This window comes from Carcharodon carcharias, chromosome 1, assembly GCF_017639515.1.
Source record: "Carcharodon carcharias isolate sCarCar2 chromosome 1, sCarCar2.pri, whole genome shotgun sequence".
Lineage (NCBI taxonomy): Eukaryota > Metazoa > Chordata > Chondrichthyes > Lamniformes > Lamnidae > Carcharodon > Carcharodon carcharias.
In genome coordinates, this window is record NC_054467.1 from 225443978 (window position 1) to 225468348 (window position 24371).

Here is a 24371-nt window from a genome sequence, read left to right on the forward strand (position 1 = left end):
ACTAAGTTTAGGCAACCTAACTTTGATACCAAAACTTAAAAATGTTATATTACAATCTAAATCTGCACTGTTCCACTTAGAAGAGTAATGTGCCTACCTTGGGCTTTGGTGCCCAAAACGGAGCACAGTTCATCACAGTCTGATCAAGGATCCATACAATTGAAATATCTCTCCCTCTTTTTTCATTCCAAAAGGCTTCCAACGCATCAAGGTTCTGTTGATTATTGATAAGCTGATGTGGTTCACTAATGGAACCTGGAGGATTAGACATGTCATTGAGAACTGGATTCTTCCCACTGAGCTCCAGAGATCCCTGATACCTAATTAGCAGAATGGTCCTGTTGAACAAGCAGTGAGAGGCTCTGTTTTGGTAGCTGCTCAGTTTTAGTTTGTTAATTTTCACCCATAATCTGTTCAAAAGTAGGTTTCCTTATGCTTTAGTTCTTCCCAAGCTGTACTTGAGATCTTATTAAAAGATCTAATTAAAAAAGGAGGAAGGGATAGACCAGGAAATCACATGCCAGTCTAACCTCGGTGGTGGGAAGTTACTAGAAAGAATTCTGAGGTGCAGAATATATCTGCACTTGGAGAGACACGGATTAATCAGGGATAGTCAGCATGGATTTGTTAAGGAAGATCATGTTTGACAAATTTGATGGAATTTTTTGAGGGGGTAACCAGGAGTGTTGATAAGGGTAATGCATTTGATGTGCTCTACATGAACTTTAGCAAGACTTTTGATAAGGTCCCTCATGGCAGACTGGTCAAAAAAGTAAGAGCCCATGGCATCCAAGGCAAAGTGGCATGTTGGATCCAAAATTGGCTGAGAGGCAGAAAGCAGAGGGTGATGGTAGAGGGATGTTCCTGTGACTGGAAGTTTGTTTTCATTGGGGTTCCATGGGGCTAGGTGCTGGGGTCCTTGCTGTTTGTGGTGTACATAAATGATTTGGACTTAAATGTAGAGGGTATGATCAAGAAGTTCAGATGACATGAAAATTGGTAGGATGGTAAATAATGAGGAGGATAGCCGTAAACTGCATGAGGATATCAATGGAATGCTCAGGTGGGCAGAGCAGTGGCAAATGGAATTCAACCAGGAAAAGTGTGAGGTAATGCACTTGGGAAGGGCTAACAAGGCAAGGGATTACACTATGAATGGTAGGACTGGAAAGTACTGAAGGTCAGAGGGACCTTGGTGTGCATATCCACAGATCCCTGAAGGTAGCAGGGCAAGTAGATAAGGTGGTTAAGAAGGCAGATGGGATACTTGCCTTTAGGCGTAGAATACAAAAGCAGGGAGGTTATACTGGAACTGTATGAAACGCTGGTTAGGTCATAACTGGAGAACTGTGTGCAATTCTAGTCACCACATTATAGGAAGGATGTGATTGCACCGGAGAGGGTGCAGAGGAGATTTATCAGGGTGCTTCCTGGGCTGGAGGGTCTGAGCTATGAAGAAAGATTGGATAGGCTGGGGTTGTTTTCCTTGGAGCAACGAAAGTTGAGGGGGGACCTGATAGGTGTGTGTAAGAATATGAGGGGCATAGATAGGGTGGATAGGAAGGCACTTTTTAGTAGAGGGGTCAATAACCGGGGGCATAGATTTAAGGTAAGAAGTAGAAGGCTAAGAGCGGAATTGAGAAATATTTTTCACCCGGAGGGTGGTGGGAGTCTGGAACTCACTGCCTAAAAGGATGGTTGAGTCAGAAACTCTCGTAACATTTAGGAAGTATTTAGATGTTCTCTTGCGTTGCCATAGCCTCCAGGGCTATGGGATTATTGTAGTTGGATCTTTATTGACCGGCGTGGACACGATGGGCTGAATGGCCTCCTGTGTTGTCGATGCTTATGCTTCTATCTCTATGTGGCTTAATGGGGGATTCAATCCATAACGGATAAACAGAAACTGGATTTTTGAGTAGCTTGATTTGAAGACTGAGTGAAGTGATGGACTCCCCACATGTGTCTGATGCCAAGCTAACCACAATCAAGACCTTAATTACCGCTTCCATAACAGGGAAGCTCTTCTTTCAGATCTCGTCTACTCATGGACATGGTACAAAAAAACCGTCATCTAATAGGTAATCCTTTTCTCATCCCTTAAATTCTCCAAAGTTTTTCCAGCTAGTTCTCTAACAAGCCCTTCTCACTTTTTCTTCCTAAAATGAAACCAGACAGAACTAAACGCACTTCTCCTTGAACCTTCACTGTGATGAAATCAAGACACGTTGGATCATTGCTCATTCCAATTTGTCTTTTTTCACAATTCACTGAACTTTCAACTTCTTTCAGTATTTCCTTCTCATGCAGTCTGCAGGCTTTTAAAGCCTAAACTTGATTTGCCTTGGCTTCTTGCCAACTCTTCCACTTTAGTGATTTACTGCACTATCAGACATTGTCTCTCACAAGGCCAGATGAGTATCTTCTTTATTTATTTCACTGCCAATTTGATTTGTGAAAAGGAAGAACTTGCATTTAGACCGTGATTCAACACTATTCTCAAAGTACTACAGTTACTTTGAAACGCAGTGACTGTAACATTGATGACAGAGGTTACCACTGCAACAAGAATGACCAATTGATCTATTTATGGTGGTTGACAAAACAAAATTGTTCAGCAAACAAGGAGAAATGCTTTTTTTTCAAATACTGTCATTGGACTGATAATGTTCACCAGAACAAGCAGTTGGGGCTTAAATTTAATAGTTGTGTGCAAATTGGCTTCTGTGCTTCCTACAACAGGGACTACACTTCAAGAGTACTTAATTAGCTGAAGAGTACTTTGGCACGTCCTGAGGTTGTACAAGGTGCTATATAAATGCAAGTTTTTTCTTGATCTCATTTGATGTGTGCTCCCTGAATGTGTAGCTTCAGTACTACGCTGAAGTGACAGCTTGGTTTGTGTGCTGTTAATACACGTAGCCTTAACTTAGGCAATACAGTTCCCATTGGATATAATGAGCATATTCATACTAATGCAGTTTGTCTGCTATACATGTTAGATGATCAGCATTTTGCCTAAACAATTGAATGTCAAAAAATTCTACTGTACTTACAAATTCATTGCTTCATTTTTCAAAGCAAGCTTCAATGAATATCTTTCCATCTAGACTGGATTAAGTTTGCAAAGTAACTGCACCTCAAGATGCGGGCTACTCATTAAACACTGCTTCAGTCTTCACAATAGAGGACACAAGTAACAACCCAGAAATAGTTGTAAATCAGGGAATGGAAGGGATGGAGTCACCAGGGAAGTGGTATTGAGCAAATTGTTGGGGCTGCAGGCTGACAAATATCCAGGTCCGGATGGACGTCACTCTAGGGTCTTGAAAGAAGTGGCTAGTGAGATAGTTGATGCATTGGTTTTAATTTTCCAAAATTCCCTAGATTTGGGAAGGTTCCATTAGTTGGAAAACAGCAACTGTAACTCCTTTATTCAAAAAGGGAGGGAGACAGAAAGCAGGAAACGATAGGCCAGTTAGCCTAATGTCTGTCACAGGGAAAATGTTAGAAGCTATTATTAAAGATGTTATAGCAGGGCACTTAGAAAAATTCAAGGCAATCAGGCAGAGTCAACATGGTTTTGTAAAAGGGAAATCCTGTTTAACTAACTTATTGGAGTTCTTTGAAGGGGTCACATGCTGTGGATAAAGGGGAACCAGTGGATGTACTGTACTTAGATTTCCAGAAGGCATTTGATAAAGTGCCACATCAAAAGTTATTGCAGAAAATAAAAGCTCATGGTGTAGGGGGTAACATATTGGCATGGATAGAAGATTGGCTAGCTAACAAGAAGCAGAGAGTTGACATAAATGAGTCTTTTTCTGGTTGGCAGGATGTGGTGAGTAGTGTGCCTCAGGGATCAGTGCTGTGGCCTCAACTTTTTACAATTTATAGAAATGACTTGGCTGAATGGACTGAAGGAATTTGCTGACAACACAAAGATAGATAGGAAAGTAACTTGTGAAGAGGATATAAAGAAGCTACAAAGTGACATAGATAGGTTAAGTGAGTGGGCAACGATCTTACAAATGGAGTATAATATGGGCAAATGTGAAATCATTCATTTTGGGAGGAAGAATAATGAAAAAGCTTATTGTCTAATTGGTGAGAGATTGCAGAGCTCTGAGATTCCGAGGGATCTGGGTATCCTAATGAATGAATCAGAAAAGGTTAGTATGCAGGTACAGTAGGTAATTAGGAAAGCTAATAGAATATTATCATTTATTGCGAGGGCAATTAAATACAAAAGTAGGGAGGTTATGCTTCAGCTGTACAGGGCATTGGTGATCCACATCTGGAGTATTGTGTACTGTACTTGTCTCATTATTATAGAAAGATGTAAACACGTTAGAAGCAGTTCAGAGAAGGTTTAATAAACTAATATCAGGAATGTGCTAGTTGTCTTATGAGGAAAGGCTGGATAGATTAGGCTTGTATCCACTGGAATTTAGAAGGGTAAGAGGGACTTAGTTGAAACCTTTAAGATCCTGAGGGGCCTTGACAGGGTGGATGTGGAGAGGATGTTTCCTCTTATGGGAAAATCTAGAACTAGGGGTCACTGTTTAAAAATAAAGGGTTGCTCATTTAAGACAGAGATGAGGATAATTTTTTTCTGAGGGTAGTGAGTCTTTAGAACTCTTTTCCTCAAAAGACAGGAGAAGCAGAGTCTTTGAATATTTTTAAGGCAGAGCCAGGTAGATTCTTGATTAACAAGGGGGAAGGGGTAAAAGGCCGTCGGGGGTAGGCAGGAGGTTACAATCAGATCACCCATGATCTTATTGAATGGTGGAGCAGGCTCGAGGGGCCGAGTGGCCTACTCCTGCTCCTAATTCGTATGTTCGTTTATGTTCAATGCAAATGGTAACCCTTTGAGTTACTAACTAAACACCTGTTTCTGCTTGAAATTTGCACATAGCACACTGTAAGCACCAAATTTATAATTGATTGTAATGGTGTAGTGGCATTGTCACTGGACTAGTAATCCAGAGACTCTGGCTCTGGCCACTGGATTAAAAAAAAATCTGGAATTAAAAGTCTAATGATGGCCATGAAACCATTGTCGATTGTTGTGAAAACCCATCCACTTACTAATGTCCTTTAGGGAAGGAAATCTGCCGTCCTTACCTGGTCTGGGCTACATCTGACTCCAGGCCCACAGCAATGTGGTTGACTCTTAAATGCCCTCTGAAATGGCCTAGCAAGCCACTCAGTTGTATCAAACCATTACAAAGTCTCAAAAAATTAATGAAACCAGACGGGCCACCCCGCATCGACCTAGGCACTGGAAATGACAACGGCAAACTCCACTCTGTCAACCCTGCAAAGCCCTCTTTATTAACATCTGGAGGCTAGTGCCAAAATTGGGAAAGTTGTCTCTCAGACTTGTCAAACAACAGCCTGACATAGTCATCCTCATGGAACCATATCTTACAGATAATGTTCTGGACATCAACATCACTATCCCTGGGTACGTCCTCACCCGCAGGCAGGACAGATCCAGCGGAGGTGGCGACTAAGTGGTATACAGTCGGGAGGGAGTTGCCCTGGGAGTCCTCAACATTGACTCTGGACCCCATGAAGTGTCATGGCATCAGGTCAAACATGGGTAAGGAAACCTCCTGCTGATTACCACGTACAGTCCTCCCATGTTGAACACCATTTGGAGGAAGCACGGAGGGTGGCAAGGGTGCAGAATGTACTCTGGGTGGGGGGGCTTCAATGTCCATCACCAAGAGTGACTCAGTAGCACCACTACAGACTGAGCTGGCCAAGTCCCAAAGCACATAGCTGATAGACTGGGTCTGCGGTAAGTGGTGAGTGAAAAACATACTTGACCTCATCCTCATTAACTTGTCTGCCACAGATGCATCTGTTCATGATAGTATCGGTAGGAGTGACCACTGCACAGTCGTGGAGAGGAAGTCCCACCTTCACTTTAAGGAGACTCTCCATTGTGTGGTGTGGCACCATGCTAAATTGGTTTGATTTCGAACAGATGTAGCAACTCAAGACAGCACCCATGAGCTGTGGGCCATCAGCAGCAGCAGAATTATATTCGAACACAATCTGTAACCTCATGGCCTGGCATATCCCCACTCTACCATTACCACCAAGCCCTGCCATCAACCCTGATTCAATAAAGAGTGCCAGGAGCAGCACCAGGCATACCTAAAAATGAGGTGTCAACCTGGTGAAGCTATAACACAGGACTACTTGCATGCCAGAGAGCATAAGTAGCAAGAGATAGATAGAGCTAAGCGATTCCACAACCAACGGATCAGATCTAAGCTCTGCAGTCCTGCAACATCCAGTTGTGAATGGTGGTGGACTCTTAACTCACTGGAGCATGAGGCTCCACACATATCCCCACCTTCAGAGATGAGGGAGCCTAGCACATCAGTGCTCAAATAAGGCTCAAGCATTTGCTACAGTCTTCAGCCAGAAGTGCCGAGTGGATGATCCATCTTGGCCTCTCCGGAAGTCCCCAGCATCATAGATGCTAATCTTCAGCCAATTTGATTTTCTCCACGTGATATCAAGAAATGGCTGAAGGCACTAGATACTGCAAGAGCTATTGGCTCTGCCAATATTCCAGCAATAGTAATGAAGACTTGTGCTCCAGAACTTGCCACGCCCCTAACCAAACTGTTCCAGTACAGCTGCAACACTGGCATCAACAGCTATGTACAGCTGGCATCTACTCGGCTATGTGGAAAATTGCAAAAAGCAGGACAAATCCAACCCGGCTAATTGCCGCCCCATCAGTCTACTCTCAATCATCAGTAAAGTGATGGAAGGGGTCATCAACAGTACTTTCGAGCGGCATTTGCTTAAGATAACCTGCTCACTGATGCTCATTTTGGGTTCCACCAAGGACACTCTGCTCCTGACCTCATTACAGCCTTGGTTTCAAAGATGAACAAAAGAGCTGAACTCCAGAGGCGAGGTGAGAGTGACTGTCCTTGATGTCAAGGCAGCATTTGCCCGAGTGTGGCATCAAGGAGTCAGAGCAAAACTGGAGTCATTGGGAATCAAGGAAAACTCTCCACGGTTGGAGTCATACCTAAAGGAAGATGGTTTGTAGGTCAGTCATCTCACTCCAGGACATTGCTGCAGGGGTTCTCAGGGTAGTGTCCTTGGCCCAACCATCCTCAGCTGCTTCATCAATGACCTTCCTTCCAGCATAAGGTCAGAATTGGGGATGTTCGCTGATGATTGCACAATGCTCAGCACCATTCGTGACTCCTCAGATACTGAAGCAGTCCATGTCCAAATGCAGCAAGACCTGGACAACATCCAGGCTTGGACTGACAAGTGGTAAGTAACATTCGCGCTACGGAAGTGCCACACAATGACCATCTCCAACAAGAGAGAACCTAACCATCATCCCTTGACATTCAATGGCATTACAATCACTGAACCCCTCACTCTTAACATCCTGAGGGTTACCATTGACCAGAAACTGAACTGGACTAGCCGTATAAATACTGAGGCTATAAGATCAGGTCAGAGGCTAGGAATCGTGCAACGAGTAACTCACCTTCTGACTCCCCAAAGCCTGTCCATCATCTACAAGGCACAAGACAGGCGTGTGATGGAATACTCCCCACGTGCCTGGGTGAGTGCAACTCCAACAACCCTCAAGGAGCTTGACACTGTCCAGCACAAAGCAGCTACTTGATTGGTACCACAGGCACAAACATTCACTCCCTCCACCACCAATGTACAGTAGCAGCAGTTTGTACCATCTACAAGATGCACTGCACGAATTCACCAAGGCTCCTTAGACAGCACCTTCCAAACCCATGATCACTACCTTCCAGAAGAACGGGGGCAGCAAATAGATGGGAACACCACCACTTGGAAGTTCCCCTCCAAGTCAGTCACCATCCTGACTTGGAAATATGTCACTGTTCCTTCACTGTCGCTGGGTCAAAATCCTAGAACTCCCTTCCTAACAGCACTATGGGTGCATCTACACCACGGACTGCAGTGGTTCAAGAAGGCAGCTCTTCACCACCATCTCGAGGGCAACTAGGGATGGGCAATAAATGCTGGCCCAGCCAGCGAAGCCCATATACCATTAATGGATAAGAAAAAAAACTATTTGCTGATTTTAAATGGGATTCAACTACCAACTGAGCCAAGCTGGTAATAGAGATCATGGAGATGGTGCAACGAGCATTGTGCACTGGAATGTCATCAGTGCCCTGAGCCAGTGGCCGCATTTCAGTGTCTTTTCTGTTCTTTCCTGTAATCAGCAATACAATTCACTATGTACCTGTTATCACAGTCATAAATATCTTATCTGATTCAGGAATGTCGCCTCCTATCACCAATATCTGGCAGCTAATTGCAGTGCGTTCTGGTGGCTCATTGCCCATTCCATGGTACGTGTATAGCTGTGCTTTCCCTTTGACTAATTTTTTAAAATCATCTCCTGAGGATAATGTGAATGTACTTTTTGTTAGGGTGTGATTAAACCACTGACAGCAGCCCTCTGTTGACTTCACTAAATGGCTAATATTCATGGTTTCCCTAGAAATTGAAGCTGAGTCTGTCTTTGCCTGAGATTCTGTCAGCGTTGGGGGAGGATGGGGGGCATATTTTGATAGCCCACTGGAAATGATGGGAGACCACGAGAACCAGCAGAAATCACATCTGTATCCAAGCCAGAGTTACTCCATCTCACCCCCATTCTAACCTTAGTCTCTTATGCTGCATCAATGCAAGCAAGGATGAGGAACAGTACCTCATCTTTCCATGATTTTAGCAACTTTAGAAAATGAGAACATAAGAGCTAGGAGCAGGCCATTTGGCCCCTTGAGCCAGCTGTGTCATTTAATAAGATCATAGCTGAGTGGAAGCACCCCCAGTACAGCCCCAGCTGGCATTGCCAAATACAGCACTGACCAGGACTTCAATTTAGGCCCTTTGTGATCCCTATGACCCTGTGCCACACTACATGGCACATATACCCATTGAGATATTGGGAGGGAATTCCTTTGTGGGTGTAAATGTCTCAAACAGGTGTATCCTCTGGCAAACCACTGCCTGGGCCAGTCTGCAATCAATACAATTTCCCTATGGAGACAAAATGATCCTCAGATTCCACCTGAATTTAACAGTTTACTGAGGAGCAATAGTGATGTTTAAAGAGAGTTTGAGTTCACCCATTAACGCCTTTATCCTGGAACTAATATTGGCTGTCCTGTTTGTCTTGCTACTGTGACTGGATCACACTGAAACTCTGTAATATTGGAAATTCCCCACGGTGATAATGTTGTTACTTTGAGTATCTCTGTAATCTTACCCAGTCCTACTTTGAATATATCCTATATGCTCTCACAAAAGATTGGGTAATAGTAGGTTTGTACACTGACTTTTCAAATCTGATTCCAGAGTTCGATTCCAAACCCAGCCGTAAGGACCATCAGTGTGATAAATTGAATAACGTAAATGTAAGTTGAAACATGTAAGATTCTGAGGGGACTTGATAGGGTAGATGCTGAGAGGTTGTTTCCCCTCATGGGGGAATCTAGAATTAGGGGGCACAGTTTAAAAATAAGTGGTCTTCCATTTAAGACTGAGATGAAAGGAATTTCTTCTCTCAAAGGGTTGTTCATCTTTGGAGTCCACTTCCATAGTGAGTAGTGGAGACTGGGTCATTGAATATATTCAAGGCTGAGTTAGATAGATTTTTGATGGACAAGAGTCAAGGGTTATGGGGGGCAGACAGGAAAGTGGAGTTAAGGTCACAGTCAGATTGGCGATGCTCTTATTAACTGGCAGAGCAGGCTCGATGGGCCGAATGGCCTACTCCTGCCCCTATTTTTTATGTTCTATGAAATGTCACACTGATATAGAGGGTGGTCTTTTAAATTGGAATTAGGGTGCATTATTGGATCAAAACAAAGTGAACATTGCTGCATATTTTACCAGATTGGCTACTTATCCTCCCTTCACATTCCCCACACCCCCCAAACTCATTGCTTTGGCTGGGAATGATATGTGACTTGAGACGCATTAAGGATGAAAATGACTTATAAAAGAAAAAAAAGCGAATGGACAGTCATGGAATTGCTTAGACAAGGCAAAAAAAATGAAAGCAGAAGAAGAGATAATCATACAGATTTTGAACCCCTCATAACAATACATGAGATACACATGGTATGTGATTAAAAATGTATCTGGTGTTGCAGTTGGTGTGGTTTTGCTCTCTGCTGTTTTTCTTCTGGACCAGCAAAAGTGTAGGTGTGGATCTGTGAATCAGTATGCTCCTTCATGACTAGGTCAAAATCCTGGCATTCTCTTCCTAACACAAACGTGAGAGCAATATCACCACAAAGACTGCAATGATTCAAGAGGCAGAATTTTACATTCCCCCACCGGCCGGTAGGTGGGGGTTGGCTGTAAAATTTTTTGGATGGTCTTTCCATGGGCCCCTCGCCTGCCCTGACCTCTCCACAACTTTATGATGGGATGGGTGAGGCCCAGGCTGGCCCATTGCGTCCACCCCCCTACCAAAAACTCCCAGTTGAGGATCTTAAGGTGGCAAATTAATGACCATTTACAGGTCATTTCCCACTCAGCCTCAATTTTAGGGCTAGCAAGCGGAGTTCAGGGGCAGCGGGGGAGGGAGGCCCAGAAGGTCACCCTACTTGAGCCTCAGGCAGGCATGGGTGGGTAATAAATCCAACCTTGTCAAATTTACCCACATCCCAATAACAAATAAAAATGTGTTCTGCCAGTCTGAATACAGTTTATCCCACATAAGAACCTGATCAGTCTTCCTATATCCCTACTCAGTCTGAAACTCTTCTTTTCTCCCTCTTATGTTAACAGATTCAGCTTGTCAGTAGAGAATGGCAACTCGACGAGCATTGAAGGCTGTTCTAATAGATCTCAGCGGAACGTTGCATATTGAAGATACTGCCATATCCGGTGCCCAGGAAGCACTGCAGAAGTAAGTCCTAATTTATTGATCCATGTAAATTCAGTTCTTTTTTAGTGTGTGTGTGTTTTCTTCTGTTACCTGAGATATTAGACTCCTACTCCTTCCCAATCCATATTCAATTAAGTTTTTTTTAAAACAAGTTTTTATTCCAGCTGCGTGTACACATGCGCGTACATCCTGAATTCAGCAGGACCAACTGGGGGGTTGAGGGCAACCCAGTTTCAGAAGGGTGGGGGCAGGATGGCATTACAACAGGCATTTGGTCCCTTTGTATCTGAAAATAAGGAGCTTAATATCTGTTTGGAACATTGATTCTGGGCACCTATGCTGAAGCCTTTAGCATTATAACAGGCAGCATACATTTTTTATTGACTCATGGGATGTGGGCATTGCTGGCTAGGCCAGCATTTATTGCCTATCCCTTATTGCCTTTGAGAAAGCGGTGGTGAACTGCCTTCTTGAATTGGTGCAGTCCATGTGGTGTAGTTACACCCACAGCGCTGTTGGAGAGGGAGTTCCAGGATTTTGACCCTACAACAGTGAAAGAACAGTCATATTGTTCCAAGTGTAGGCTGGTAAGGGACTTGGAGGGGAACTTCCAGGTGGTGGTATTCCCATGTTTCTGCTGCCCTTGTCCTTCTCGATGGAAGCGATTGAGGGTTTGGAAGGTGCTTTCTAAGGAGCCTTGGTGTGTTTCTGCAGTGCACCTTGTAGATGGTACATACTGCTAGAACTGTGTGTTGGTGATGGAGGGAGTGAATGTTTGTGGATGGGGTGCCAATCAAGCGGGCTGCTTTGTCTTGGATGGTGTCAAGCTTCTTGGGTGTTGTTGGAGCTGTACTCATCCAGCCAAGTGGGGAATATTCCATCACACTCCTGACTTGTACCTTGTAGATAGTGGACAGGCTTTTGGAAGTCAGGAGGTGAGTTACTTGTTGCAGGATTCTTAGCCTCTGGCCTGCTCTTGTAGCCACAGTATTTATATGGCTAGTCTAATTCAGTTTCTGGTCAATGGTAACCCCTAGGATGTTGATATATAGGGAGTTCAGCGATGGTAATACCATTGAATGTCAAGGGGAGATGGCTATATTCTCTCTTGTTGGAGATGGTCATTGCCTGACACTTGTATGGCACGAATGTTATGTGCCACTTGTCTGCCCAAGCCTGGATATTGTCCAGGTCTGGCTGCATTTGGACATGGACAACTTCAGTAACCAAGGAGTGGCGAATGGTGCTGAACATTGTGCAATCATCAGCGAATACCCTCACTTCTGACCTTATGATGGAAGGAAGGTCATTGATGAAGCAGCTGAAGATGGTTGTGCCTAGGACACTACCCTGAGGAACTTCTGCAGTGTTGTCCTGGAACTGATTGACCTCCAACGATCACAATCATTTTGCATTGTGTTAGGTATGACTCTAACCGCTGGAGAGTTTTTCCCCTGATTTCTATTGACTCCAGTTTTGCCAGGGCTCCTTGATGCAGCGTTCAGTCAAATGTGGCCTTGATGTCAAGGGCAATCACTGTCCCCTTACCTTCCAGCACAGGCTATGCACATGGCTGCTAAATTGGTGCTTGGCTCCCATTTTACGCTTGTAAAGTGTGCCTAGCATCAACAAATTTCTTTGCTTGGTTCTCATTAACAATTTCTTTGTTTAAAAAAGAAAATTGTGTGCACTGAATGCACTGAAATCTTACAATTACTTTCATGCACACATACGCACCTGTTACCAATGTTTTACTTTCTTAAGAAACTCTCTTGTTCAATTTGCTAAAAAAAAGAGCTAATATTGCCTTATGTAATATTTTACATAGGTTGCGCAGTGCTCCTGTAGTTGTGAAGTTTGTAACTAACACCACCAAAGAATGTAAACGAACACTGTTTGAACGACTACAGAAACTCAACTTTGACATCCATGAGGATGAGATCTTCACTTCCCTGACTGCAGCCAGAAATCTTATTGAGCAGATGCAAGTCAGACCGTTACTACTGGTTGATGATAGTGCACTCGAAGACTTTGAAGGTAAGCTGACTCTTGAGTGTGTTGAATAGAGTGGTGGTGCAATGGATAAGACTTCATGCTATTAATCCTGGAACCAGGATTTGAATCCAAACTCTGCCACTCTGAAGTTAGGAATGAGTGCTGATCCTTTGAGTCAGAAGTTTGTGTGTCTCAAGTATACTCCAGAATTTTGATCATATAAGCTGGGCTCACTCTTCAGTGCAGTACTGAGAGGGTTCTGTATTGTCAGAGGTGCTTTCTTTCTGATTAGACTAAACCAAGACCCTTTTTTCCTGCTCAGATGGATGGAAAAGATCCCGCAACACTTTGTGAAGAAGAGCCAGAGGAGTCTGTGTCCTGAGCACCGTTTCTCCTTGAAGCAAATCCACCAAAAACGGATTTAATGGTCATTTTTATGGTTCCAGTGATGAGGAGCTTCAGTTATGTAAATAGCTTGGAGAAGTTAGGACTATTTTCCTTGGAGAAGAGAAGGTTGAGAGAAGATTTGATAGACATATTCAAAATTATGAGGGGTCTGGGCAGAGTAGTCAGGGAAAAACTGTTTCCATTTGTGGAAGGATTGAGAATGAGAGGCAAATGGCAAAAGAAACAATAGAGACATGAGATACTTTTTCACACAGCGAGTGGTTAGGTTCTGGAATGCAATGCCTGAGAGTGTAGTGGAAACGAGGCATTCAAGGGGAATTGGATTATATTCTGAAACGATAGAATGTGCATGGCCATGGGGAGAACTGGCACAAGGTGAATTGCTCCTTCGGAGAGCTATCATTGATACAATGGGCCGAATGGCCTCCCTTGATGATGTAACAGTTTGGTGATTTATCTCATTGTGGAACTTTGCAGTGCAGAAATGAACTGCCATGTTTGCCTACTTAACAACTTTGGCTATACTTTTTAAAATTCATTGGCTGTGAAATATTTTAGGACATCCTGCGGTCGTGATTGGTGCTACATGCGCAACTTCTTTCCAAATTCAAGTGTGTGGCATCTAAGAGAGAGCTTTATTCTCCTGTAGCTCAGCTACAAGTACTTAATGCGATGTTTGGACTGAGATTTTCTCTATATCTCTAATTGTTATGTTTGGGATACTGCAGAGGGAGTTTTATTTTGCATGTAAAGAATAACCAGATTGTGTTGATGATACTAGGTAACTAGATAAGGAAGACCAAAGGCCATTATTTTTGGTCCCCACCACAAACTCCTTTCTCTTGCTACCAACTCCATCCCTCTCCTTGACAGCTGTCTGAGGCTGACCCAGACTGTTTGCAAACTTAGTGTCATATTTGACCCTGAAATGAGTGCTACCGTGATCGGAAGCTATTATTAAGACCGCTTATTTCCACCTCCGTAACATTGCTTGACACGGTCCTGTCACAGTTCACCTGCTGCTGAAACTTTCACCTGTGCCTTTACCTCCAGACTTGACTAATCCAATGCACCCCTGGCTGGTCTCTCATATTCTACCCTCTGTAAATTTGGGATAATCCAAAGCACTGATGCCTGTGTTCTAATTTGCACCAAGTCCCATTGTTGATCTATTTGTCACTCTGGAGCTCCATTGGAGTGAAGGGGAAATTAAACAGCTATATACATGCAAGCTTGTGCAATGGCTAAATTTCTTATTCTATCTTGGGATGTGAGTGTCGCTGGCTAGGCCAGCATTGGTTGCCCATCCCTAATTGGTTTTGAGAAGGTGGTGGGGAGCTACCTTCTTGAACTGCTACAGTCCATGTAGTGTAGGCACACCCACAGTGCTGTTAGGGAGGGAATTCCAGGATTTTGACCCAGTGACAGTGAAGGAACAGCAATATAGTTCCAAGTCAAGATGGTGAGTGGTTTGGCAGGGAACTTGCAGGTGGTGGTGTTCCCATGTGTCTGCCCTTGTGGGTCGTAGAGATTGCAGATTTGGAAGGTATTACTGAAGGAGGCTTGATGAGTTGCTGCAGCACATCTTGCATATGGTACACACTGCTGGCAATGTGCATTGGTGGTGGCAGAAGTAAATGCTTAAGGTGGTAGATGCGGTGTCGATCAAGTGGGGTGCTTTCCCTTGGATGATGTTGAGCTTCTTGAGTGTTGTTGGAGATGGACTCATTGAGATAAGTGGAGAGTATTCCATCACACTCCTGACCTGAGTCTTGGAGATAGTGGACATTGTTTTTGGGGATCAGGAGGTGAGTTACTCAGCGCAGAATTCTAGCCGCCGACCTTCTCTTGTAACCACAGTATTTATATGGCTGGTCTGGATCAGCTTCAGGTCAATGGCAACCCCCAAGATGTTGATAGTGTTGGATTCAGTGATAGTAATGCCACTGAATGTCACAGAGAAATGATTAAATTCTCTCTTCCTGGAGACAGTACTTGCCTGGCACATTGCTTGGCGTGAATATTACTTGCCAATTATCAGCCCAAGCCTTGCTGCATATAAGTTCCTGAGGGGTCTTGACAGGGTGGATGTGGAAAGGATGTTCCCTATTTTGGGTGAATCTAGGACTAGGGGTCACTGTTTAAAAATAAGGGGTCGCCAATTTAAGGTAGAGATGAGGAAAACTTTTCTCCTGAGGGTCGTGAGTCTTTGGAACTTTCCTCCACAAAAGGCATCAGTGGAATCAGAGTCTTTGAATATTTTTAAGGCAAAGCTAGATAGATTCTTGATAAGCAAGGGGGTGAAAGGTGGCTGGAGGTAGGTGGGAATATGGAATTGAGGTTACAGTCAGATTAGCCATAATCCCATTGAATGACAGAGCAGGCTCTAGGAGCTGAGTGGCCTACTCCTCCTAATTCATGTGTTTGTATATATGTTCATGTGGACACAAACTGCTTCAGTATATGAGGAGTCGCAAATGGTTCTAAACACTCTGAAATGATCAGTGAACATCCCCACCTCTAACCTTCTGATGGAGGAAAGCTCATTGATGAAACAGCTGAAGATGGTTGGACCTAAGGCAATACCCTGAGGAACTCCTGCAGCGATTTGACCTCCAACAATCACACCCATCTTCCTTTGAGGTAGGTATGACTCCAGCCAGCAGAATTTTTTCCCCCTGATTCCCATTGGCTTAAATTTTGCTAAAGCTCCTTAATGCCACACTTCATCAACTGTTGCCTTGATGTCAAGGGCAATCACTCTCACCTCACCTCTTGAATTCATCTCCTTTGTCCAGGTTTTGACCAAAGCTTAAAGTCTGGAGCTGAGTGGCCCTGACGAAACCTAAACTGAGCATTGGCAATTAGGTTGTTGCTGTGTAAGTGCCACTTGTTGGCACTGTTGACGACACCTTTCATCATTTTGATGATCAAGAGTAGATTGATGGGGCAGTAATTGGCTGAATTGCCACACCTGGACAATTTTCCACATTGTCGGGTAGATGCCAGTGTTGTAACTATATGGGTGCATCTAGCTCTGGAGTACAAGTCTTCAGTCCTACTGTTAGGATACTGTAGGGGCCCATGGAATTTTCTATATCCAGTGCCTTCACCCTTTCCTTGATATCGTGTGGAGCAGTGCTTCACAAATCTTTTGCTACTGTAGCCCCATTTTAAAGCTTGAAAGTTGCCATGAACCCAGAGTGAGAGAGCAGGGTGGGGAAAGATTTGTGAGAGCGGAATGGGGTAGAGTTGTGGGCAGGGTGGAAATGTGAGAATTCAGGGTTGGGGGAGGTTCTGAGTGTGGCGGGGCAGATTTGTGAGAGCAGAGGTGAGTTGGAGATCAGGTGGCAACTTTTTTTTGTGATTATGATTTTGATGGAGGCAGTGATCAGGCCTCAGCCAACTGGACTAAGGCAAGAGAAAAATCATGTGCACACATGTCAAAGAGCCTTGGAATTGATCCCAGGTCTGTCCCATCTGAGTCTCCACTCCACAGTCACCATTGCTGCCATGATGGAAAGGGAGCTTGTGACCCCAATTGTTTATCCAGCGACCCCACTGGGGATTGTGACCCACAGTTTGGGAACTCCTTTTGTGGAGCAGCCACTCGCCTGGGTCTCTAAATTACTAGTCCAGTGGCATTACAACTATGCTACTGTCTCCCCTTGTCTGCCCCTTGTGGAGTGAATCAGATTGGCTGAAGACTGGCATCTGTGATGCTGGGGAACTCAGGAGGAGGCCAGATGGATCATCCACTCGGCACTTCTGGCTGAATTTGGCTGCAAATGTTTCAGCTTTATCTTTTGCAATGATGTACTGGGCTCCCGCATCATTTGAGGATGGGGATATTTGTGGAACTACTTCTTCTGGTTAATTGTTTAATTGCCCACCACCATTCATGACTGGATGTGACAGGACTGCAGAGTTTTAATCTGGTCTGATATTTTGTTGTGGGGTCACTTGGCTCTGTCGATCACTTGCTGCTTCTGCTGTTTAGTGTGAAGGGTAGTCCTGCAACTTCACTAGGTTGGCATCTCGATTTTAGGCATGTCTGCTGCTGCTCCTGGCTTACTTTCCTGCACATTTCATTGAACCAGGATTGACCCCTGGCTTGAAAGTAATGGTGGAGAGGGGGTATGCCAGCCCATAATGTTACAAATTGTGTGAATACAATTCTGCTGTTGCTGATGGCTCACAGTGCCTCATGGATGCCCAGGTTTGAGCTACTATATCTGTTCAGAATCTACCTCTTTCAGCGCTTTGCTAGTGCCACATAGCATGATGGATAGTACCTATATTGTGAAAGCAGGACTTTGCTCCCCAAGGACTGAGTGGTGGTTACTCCCATCAATACTGTCATGGACAGATGCATCTACAACAGGTAGATTGGTGAGGATGGGATCCAATAAGTATTTGCCTCTTGTTGGTTTCATCACCACCTGCTGCAGACCCAGTCTAGCAGCTATGTCCTTTAGGACTCAGCCAGCTTGGTCAGTAGTGGTGCTACCGAGCCACTCTTGGTGATGGACATTGAAGTCCCCCATCCAGAGTATATTCTGTGTCCTTGCCACCCTCAGTGCTTTTTCCAAGTGGTGTTAAACATGGAGGAGCACAGATTCATCAGCTGGGGGAGGCCGGCAGGTGGTAATCAGCAGGAGGTTTCCTTGCCTATGTTTGACCTGGTGCCATGAGACTTCATGGGGTCCAGATTCGATGGTGATCACTCCCAGGACAACTCCCTCATGACTGGGGTTCAAATCTCACCATAGCAGATGGTGAAATTTGAATTCAATAAAAATCTGAAATTAGAGTCTGATGATGAAACCATTGCTGATTGTTGTTCACTAATGTCCTCTAGGGAAGAAAATCTGTCATTCTTACCTGGTCTGGCCTACATGTGACTCCAGACCCACAGTAACGTGGTTGACTCTTAAAATGCCCAAGGGCAATTAGGGATAGGCAGTAAATGCCTAGTGAGCAATGCCCACCTCCCATGAACAAATAGAAAAAAATGTGTGAATGAGCGGAACAACCAGAAAGTTTGAGGAAATAGAATGTGGAGAAATTCAATTAATTAGAATGGGTTTCTTTTTCAGGAATAGACACAATTGACCCTAATGCTGTAGTCGTTGGATTAGCTCCTCAGCAGTTTAATTACACCACAATGAACAAGGCATTCAGGTAAGAGTGTAAGTGAAATAATGTTGTTTTGCTAAAGGGGAAGAGCCTAGCCTGGTGACACACTTTGTCTGAGCATACAAATGAAGAATATCTGGGGTTACTGAGGGACTGTTGGAGTCGGTAAAACCATTGCCCAGTAAAGTCATTGCCTTCAGGGGAAAGGGAGGCACTTTCAGCAACTGATCTGGAGTTATGTGGGCCACGTTTTAGAATAAACTGTTAGAGGAAATCTTCGTATAAGCACAGGAAATGGCCATCTTCATGGCAACAAAGCAACTCAAATGGCAGGAGAAGCCTCACCTCACCTATTAAAATAGATGGATATGTATTGTGTGAAGAATTGTTTTTCTATATATCCCTGCCCTTTAAAGCTAACATCATTGACATAAATTTGTGACCCAGTATTTACTTATACCTTGTTGCTTGAATTAACTCAATTTGGTGCTCCTCAAGATGAGATCCATTTACTACATCAGGCGTTTCTTGGAGCATGGCTAGATGACTGGAGCCAAAGGGCACGCCAAGGCCAAGGCTCGCTCCTCCAGAGCCGGCCTTCAGTTCCCTGTTGGCCATTTCCACTGGCTGCTGCGCAAGGGTCACTATGCCAGCTTATCAGGGCCAGAGCCCCCATCTACCTGGCCACCATCCTCGAGTACCTGTCGGCCGAGATCCTCGGCAACGTGGCCCGGGTCAACAAGAAGACCCGCATCATCCCTTGCCATCTGCAATGACGAGGAACTCAACAAGCTGCTGGGAGGGGTCACCATAGCCAGAGTGGGGTCCTGCCCAACATTCAGGCTGTGCTACTGCCCAACATTCAGGCTGTGCTACTGCCCAACATTCAGGCTGTGCTACTGCCCAACATTCAGGCTGTGCTACTGCCCAACATTCAGGCTGTGCTACTGCCCAACATTCAGGCTGTGCTACTGCCCAACATTCAGGCTGTGCTACTGCCCAACATTCAGGCTGTGCTACTGCCCAACATTCAGGCTGTGCTACTGCCCAACATTCAGGCTGTGCTACTGCCCAACATTCAGGCTGTGCTACTGCCCAACATTCAGGCTGTGCTACTGCCCAACATTCAGGCTGTGCTACTGCCCAACATTCAGGCTGTGCTACTGCCCAACATTCAGGCTGTGCTACTGCCCAACATTCAGGCTGTGCTACTGCCCAACATTCAGGCTGTGCTACTGCCCAACATTCAGGCTGTGCTACTGCCCAACATTCAGGCTGTGCTACTGCCCAACATTCAGGCTGTGCTACTGCCCAACATTCAGGCTGTGCTACTGCCCAACATTCAGGCTGTGCTACTGCCCAACATTCAGGCTGTGCTACTGCCCAACATTCAGGCTGTGCTACTGCCCAACATTCAGGCTGTGCTACTGCCCAACATTCAGGCTGTGCTACTGCCCAACATTCAGGCTGTGCTACTGCCCAACATTCAGGCTGTGCTACTGCCCAACATTCAGGCTGTGCTACTGCCCAACATTCAGGCTGTGCTACTGCCCAACATTCAGGCTGTGCTACTGCCCAACATTCAGGCTGTGCTACTGCCCAACATTCAGGCTGTGCTACTGCCCAACATTCAGGCTGTGCTACTGCCCAACATTCAGGCTGTGCTACTGCCCAACATTCAGGCTGTGCTACTGCCCAACATTCAGGCTGTGCTACTGCCCAACATTCAGGCTGTGCTACTGCCCAACATTCAGGCTGTGCTACTGCCCAACATTCAGGCTGTGCTACTGCCCAACATTCAGGCTGTGCTACTGCCCAACATTCAGGCTGTGCTACTGCCCAACATTCAGGCTGTGCTACTGCCCAACATTCAGGCTGTGCTACTGCCCAACATTCAGGCTGTGCTACTGCCCAACATTCAGGCTGTGCTACTGCCCAACATTCAGGCTGTGCTACTGCCCAACATTCAGGCTGTGCTACTGCCCAACATTCAGGCTGTGCTACTGCCCAACATTCAGGCTGTGCTACTGCCCAACATTCAGGCTGTGCTACTGCCCAACATTCAGGCTGTGCTACTGCCCAACATTCAGGCTGTGCTACTGCCCAACATTCAGGCTGTGCTACTGCCCAACATTCAGGCTGTGCTACTGCCCAACATTCAGGCTGTGCTACTGCCCAACATTCAGGCTGTGCTACTGCCCAACATTCAGGCTGTGCTACTGCCCAACATTCAGGCTGTGCTACTGCCCAACATTCAGGCTGTGCTACTGCCCAACATTCAGGCTGTGCTACTGCCCAACATTCAGGCTGTGCTACTGCCCAACATTCAGGCTGTGCTACTGCCCAACATTCAGGCTGTGCTACTGCCCAACATTCAGGCTGTGCTACTGCCCAACATTCAGGCTGTGCTACTGCCCAACATTCAGGCTGTGCTACTGCCCAACATTCAGGCTGTGCTACTGCCCAACATTCAGGCTGTGCTACTGCCCAACATTCAGGCTGTGCTACTGCCCAACATTCAGGCTGTGCTACTGCCCAACATTCAGGCTGTGCTACTGCCCAACATTCAGGCTGTGCTACTGCCCAACATTCAGGCTGTGCTACTGCCCAACATTCAGGCTGTGCTACTGCCCAACATTCAGGCTGTGCTACTGCCCAACATCCAGGCTGTGCTGCTGCCCAAGAAAACCAGGCGCTCAGCAAGGTTTATGCCTGAAGGGGCGAGATCAGAAAAAAAACACGCTTCATTTTGAAACTCAGAGTTGGATACATCAAGAGTGGTCCTTTTCCTGCACCAGCCAGATCATGTGATCTATCAGGGATATTGTTAATTCAGTGCTGAATTAGAAGCAGTTTTGTGTTGTGGGCCAAACCCTACTAGGATTTGGGCTGAATACCCAAACTCACTTCACCCACGGTTTCTGCAGGCTGCAAGAGCTTCCGTATTTGTCACAGTAGAATGGATTTTTTTTTTTGTTTTCTCCGCTTCAGTGTTAGAATGCCACAGAGGAGATTGTTAAGCATGAAATCTTGAATTATGCTTTCTACATTGTAGAATCTTTTAAATTTGTTTTTCTTGCTCATCTTTCTTCCACTCTTGTTTCGCTGAAAAAAAAATCCAAACTACAGATCCAAACCGAGGCAGAGATTTCTGTGCATTATGCATAACAAAAATCATTAAGAATTGGTTCATGAATTCAATAGCACAGATGAGAGGAAATCCTCCCCTCCTCATATTCTTTGGATTGAAAACTAATCATAATTGATTGAGAAAATACAATCTGGAGAGAAACAGTGCAGTTCCTGCTACAAGATTTCTTAGAATTCTATTGAACACTGTCCCTAGTTTTACTGGGTAAAACCAGATTTCCGCAAACCTTATTCCACTGTGAAAAGGAAAAGAGGAAAGCCACTCTATAGGTGTCCAACTCTGAATTTCAAAATGAAACATGCTGTTAGTCTCCATCTAACCATGCTCCAGAAAATGCCTGATGTAGCCAATGGATCATTCCTCCTCTTGAGGAGCACTAAATTGAGTTAAGTCTAGCAACAAAGTGGAAGTGTTATTCAGTTAAATACCGGATTAAAAATTTATAGTGACTGTATGAAGATGTTTCTATGTTTGAAGATGCTTCTCTGGAAACTCATCTGACTGCCATTCTCATATGTGAGCACAGACCAAGAGCAACGCTCACGAAGCACAGTACAACCTCACCCTTACTTGACATCCATTAGCCTGAGTGGTCCAGCAGGGTCCCAACAACTTAATATTTTTAGCCAAAAGATGTCATAGACAAAAGGACCAAGAAACACCTCTTTGTCCTTTTGTCTATACATCTGGCTATCTCTACCTATCACTGGCCCTCTATTCAGCTCAACCTGTCCCACCCCACCTTAAATTATATTTCACCTCTTTTCTATTTTTCCTTAGTTCTGTTGAAGAGTCAGGCGGACTCGAAACATTAACTGTGTTCCTCTCCGCAGATCCTGTCAGACCTGCTGAGTTTTTAAAAGGTATTTTTATTTTTGTTTTGGATTTCTAGCATCCACAGTTTTTTGCTTTTAACTTAATATTTTTGTTACTCTTTGCTGGGACACAAGCTAATTGTAATATCTCGTCGCCACTCTGGCTGAGATTGCCAAACTGGGACCTTGCTGGTCTCCACAGTTTGGTTCTTCTCTAGGCATTGAGCTTACACCACAGAATATTGTTAAGCTTTCATGTGTGAGGGGAGAGGGCATCTGCTTTTTTTAAAAAAGGTAGTTGCAATGGTAGTTCTGTACCCATAAAGTTTAAAATCAGACTGGGCTTTTCTGCTTATATATCCTTTCATATCATGGAACTTGTACCACTGGAAGTTGTTTAATAATAATGCTAGCTACCTTGCTGGGTATGCAGGGCTTTTCTTTCTCCAACTATCTCCAACAGGATCTTTCTCTCTCACTTCTCATTGACAATATGATCTGTCAGAGTGCTGATCTACTTCCTTGATCGTGTAAGTAAAATGAGCCAAAATTAAGCATCTTTACCCTCCAAGTCACTCACCATCCTGACTTGGAAATATATCACTGTTCCTTCACTGTCGCTGCTTCAAAATCCTGGAACTCCCTTCCTAACAGCACATGGACTGCAGTGGTTCAAGAAGGCAGCTCACCACCACGTTCTCAAGGGCAACTAGGGATGGTCAATAAATGCTGGCTTGGCCAGTGGCGCCTACATCCCATGAATGAATTTAAAAAAAAATCTTATTGTAACGCACTGTTTCTGTGTTTCTGTTCTTTTTATTTTTTTGTTTGAAATCTGCACCACCTCCTTTTACCTGTACTTTTCTTTTGATCTCACACTTTCTCTTGTTTCTTGTCTTTTTTTTCTTTCATTGTCACACACCTTCATTCATTGCCTCTTTTCCTTTATCTTCAAATCTTTTGTTGTCCTTGGATAAAAGGTATGGTGTGTAGCAGTCAGGAAACCGGTTCCTATAAATTGTCTCACCTAGCACTGTGGTTCACATCTTGTCATGTTTCTATCTGTAGACCATGACTTGTCCTGTGCTTTCTAACTATTGTACATGGCAATTCTGGGGAAAAATATGCATCCTCCCCCTCCCCACATGAGGGTCCTCTTTCCTTTTTCACCCACTAGAAGATAATTAGGAGCTGGAACAGGCCATATGGCACCTCGAACCTGCTCCACCTTTCAATAAGATCTTGGGTACTACATCAGCTTCACTTTCTTGTCTTATTGCCACATCACTTGATTCTCTTAATATCCAAAAATCTATCTGTCTCAGCTTTGAATAGACTCATTGAGCGTGTTTTAATGCCCTCCCCTGTCACTAGTTTGGTGGAGTGGGGGCATGGGGATCCAGCTGCCTTCCTGCTTCTACCTCGATTAAGCCCATGGCAGGATGGCCTTCCTGCCTCGCTGCCATTTGAGGCCCTTGAAAGGCCAATTAATGCTCGTTAAGGGCCTCATTCTGCCACTGCTGGTATTAACCCAGCAGTAGGCGGAGTGCCCCACCACGCGGCAGTACGACAAGCAAACCTGTGCAGGGTTGCTGGCAGGCTCCTGTGGAGGAGGATTATCTTGCTTCAAGGCACTTGGTGTCTGATCGAAGGTTCCAGCATTGGGAAGAGGGGTGACCCACTGAGAACCACCCCCCAGCCCTCTCCTGCAACAACACCCCCTCATCATAGGATCCAACAATGATACTAGGACTCAGGTGGTTGTCTGACTGGCAACAGCCACTGGCTCCCCAATGGAGCTGCTTCAAAAGAGCTGTTGGCCTTGATTGTGGGGAAAGCCCATTGCTGTCCAGTTAAGGGCCTGAGTGCCACTTAACACGGCAGGCCTTCCTAAAAAAGACTGGAGGCGAAAGCT

General features: G+C 44.9%; 1 protein-coding gene across 7 annotated transcripts in view; it reads left to right on the top strand.

Annotated features, from left to right (window-relative positions):
- hdhd2 (haloacid dehalogenase-like hydrolase domain containing 2) overlaps positions 1 to 24371 on the top strand; it is a 35699-nt gene that overhangs the window by 4398 nt on the left and 6930 nt on the right. For 2 of the 7 annotated variants that reach the window (XM_041187358.1, XM_041187364.1), the window contains exons 2-6: positions 8321 to 8393; positions 9406 to 9464; positions 10849 to 10969; positions 12777 to 12985; positions 18451 to 18535. In XM_041187358.1, coding sequence (XP_041043292.1) covers positions 10869 to 10969; positions 12777 to 12985; positions 18451 to 18535 — 395 coding nt within the window. In that variant the 5' untranslated portion in view covers positions 8321 to 8393; positions 9406 to 9464; positions 10849 to 10868. Of the gene's footprint in view, positions 1 to 2047; positions 2082 to 8320; positions 8394 to 9405; positions 9465 to 10848; positions 10970 to 12776; positions 12986 to 18450; positions 18536 to 24371 lie in introns of those variants that run through there. The other 5 variants (XM_041187346.1, XM_041187377.1, XM_041187386.1 and 2 more) reach the window with 4 other exon arrangements.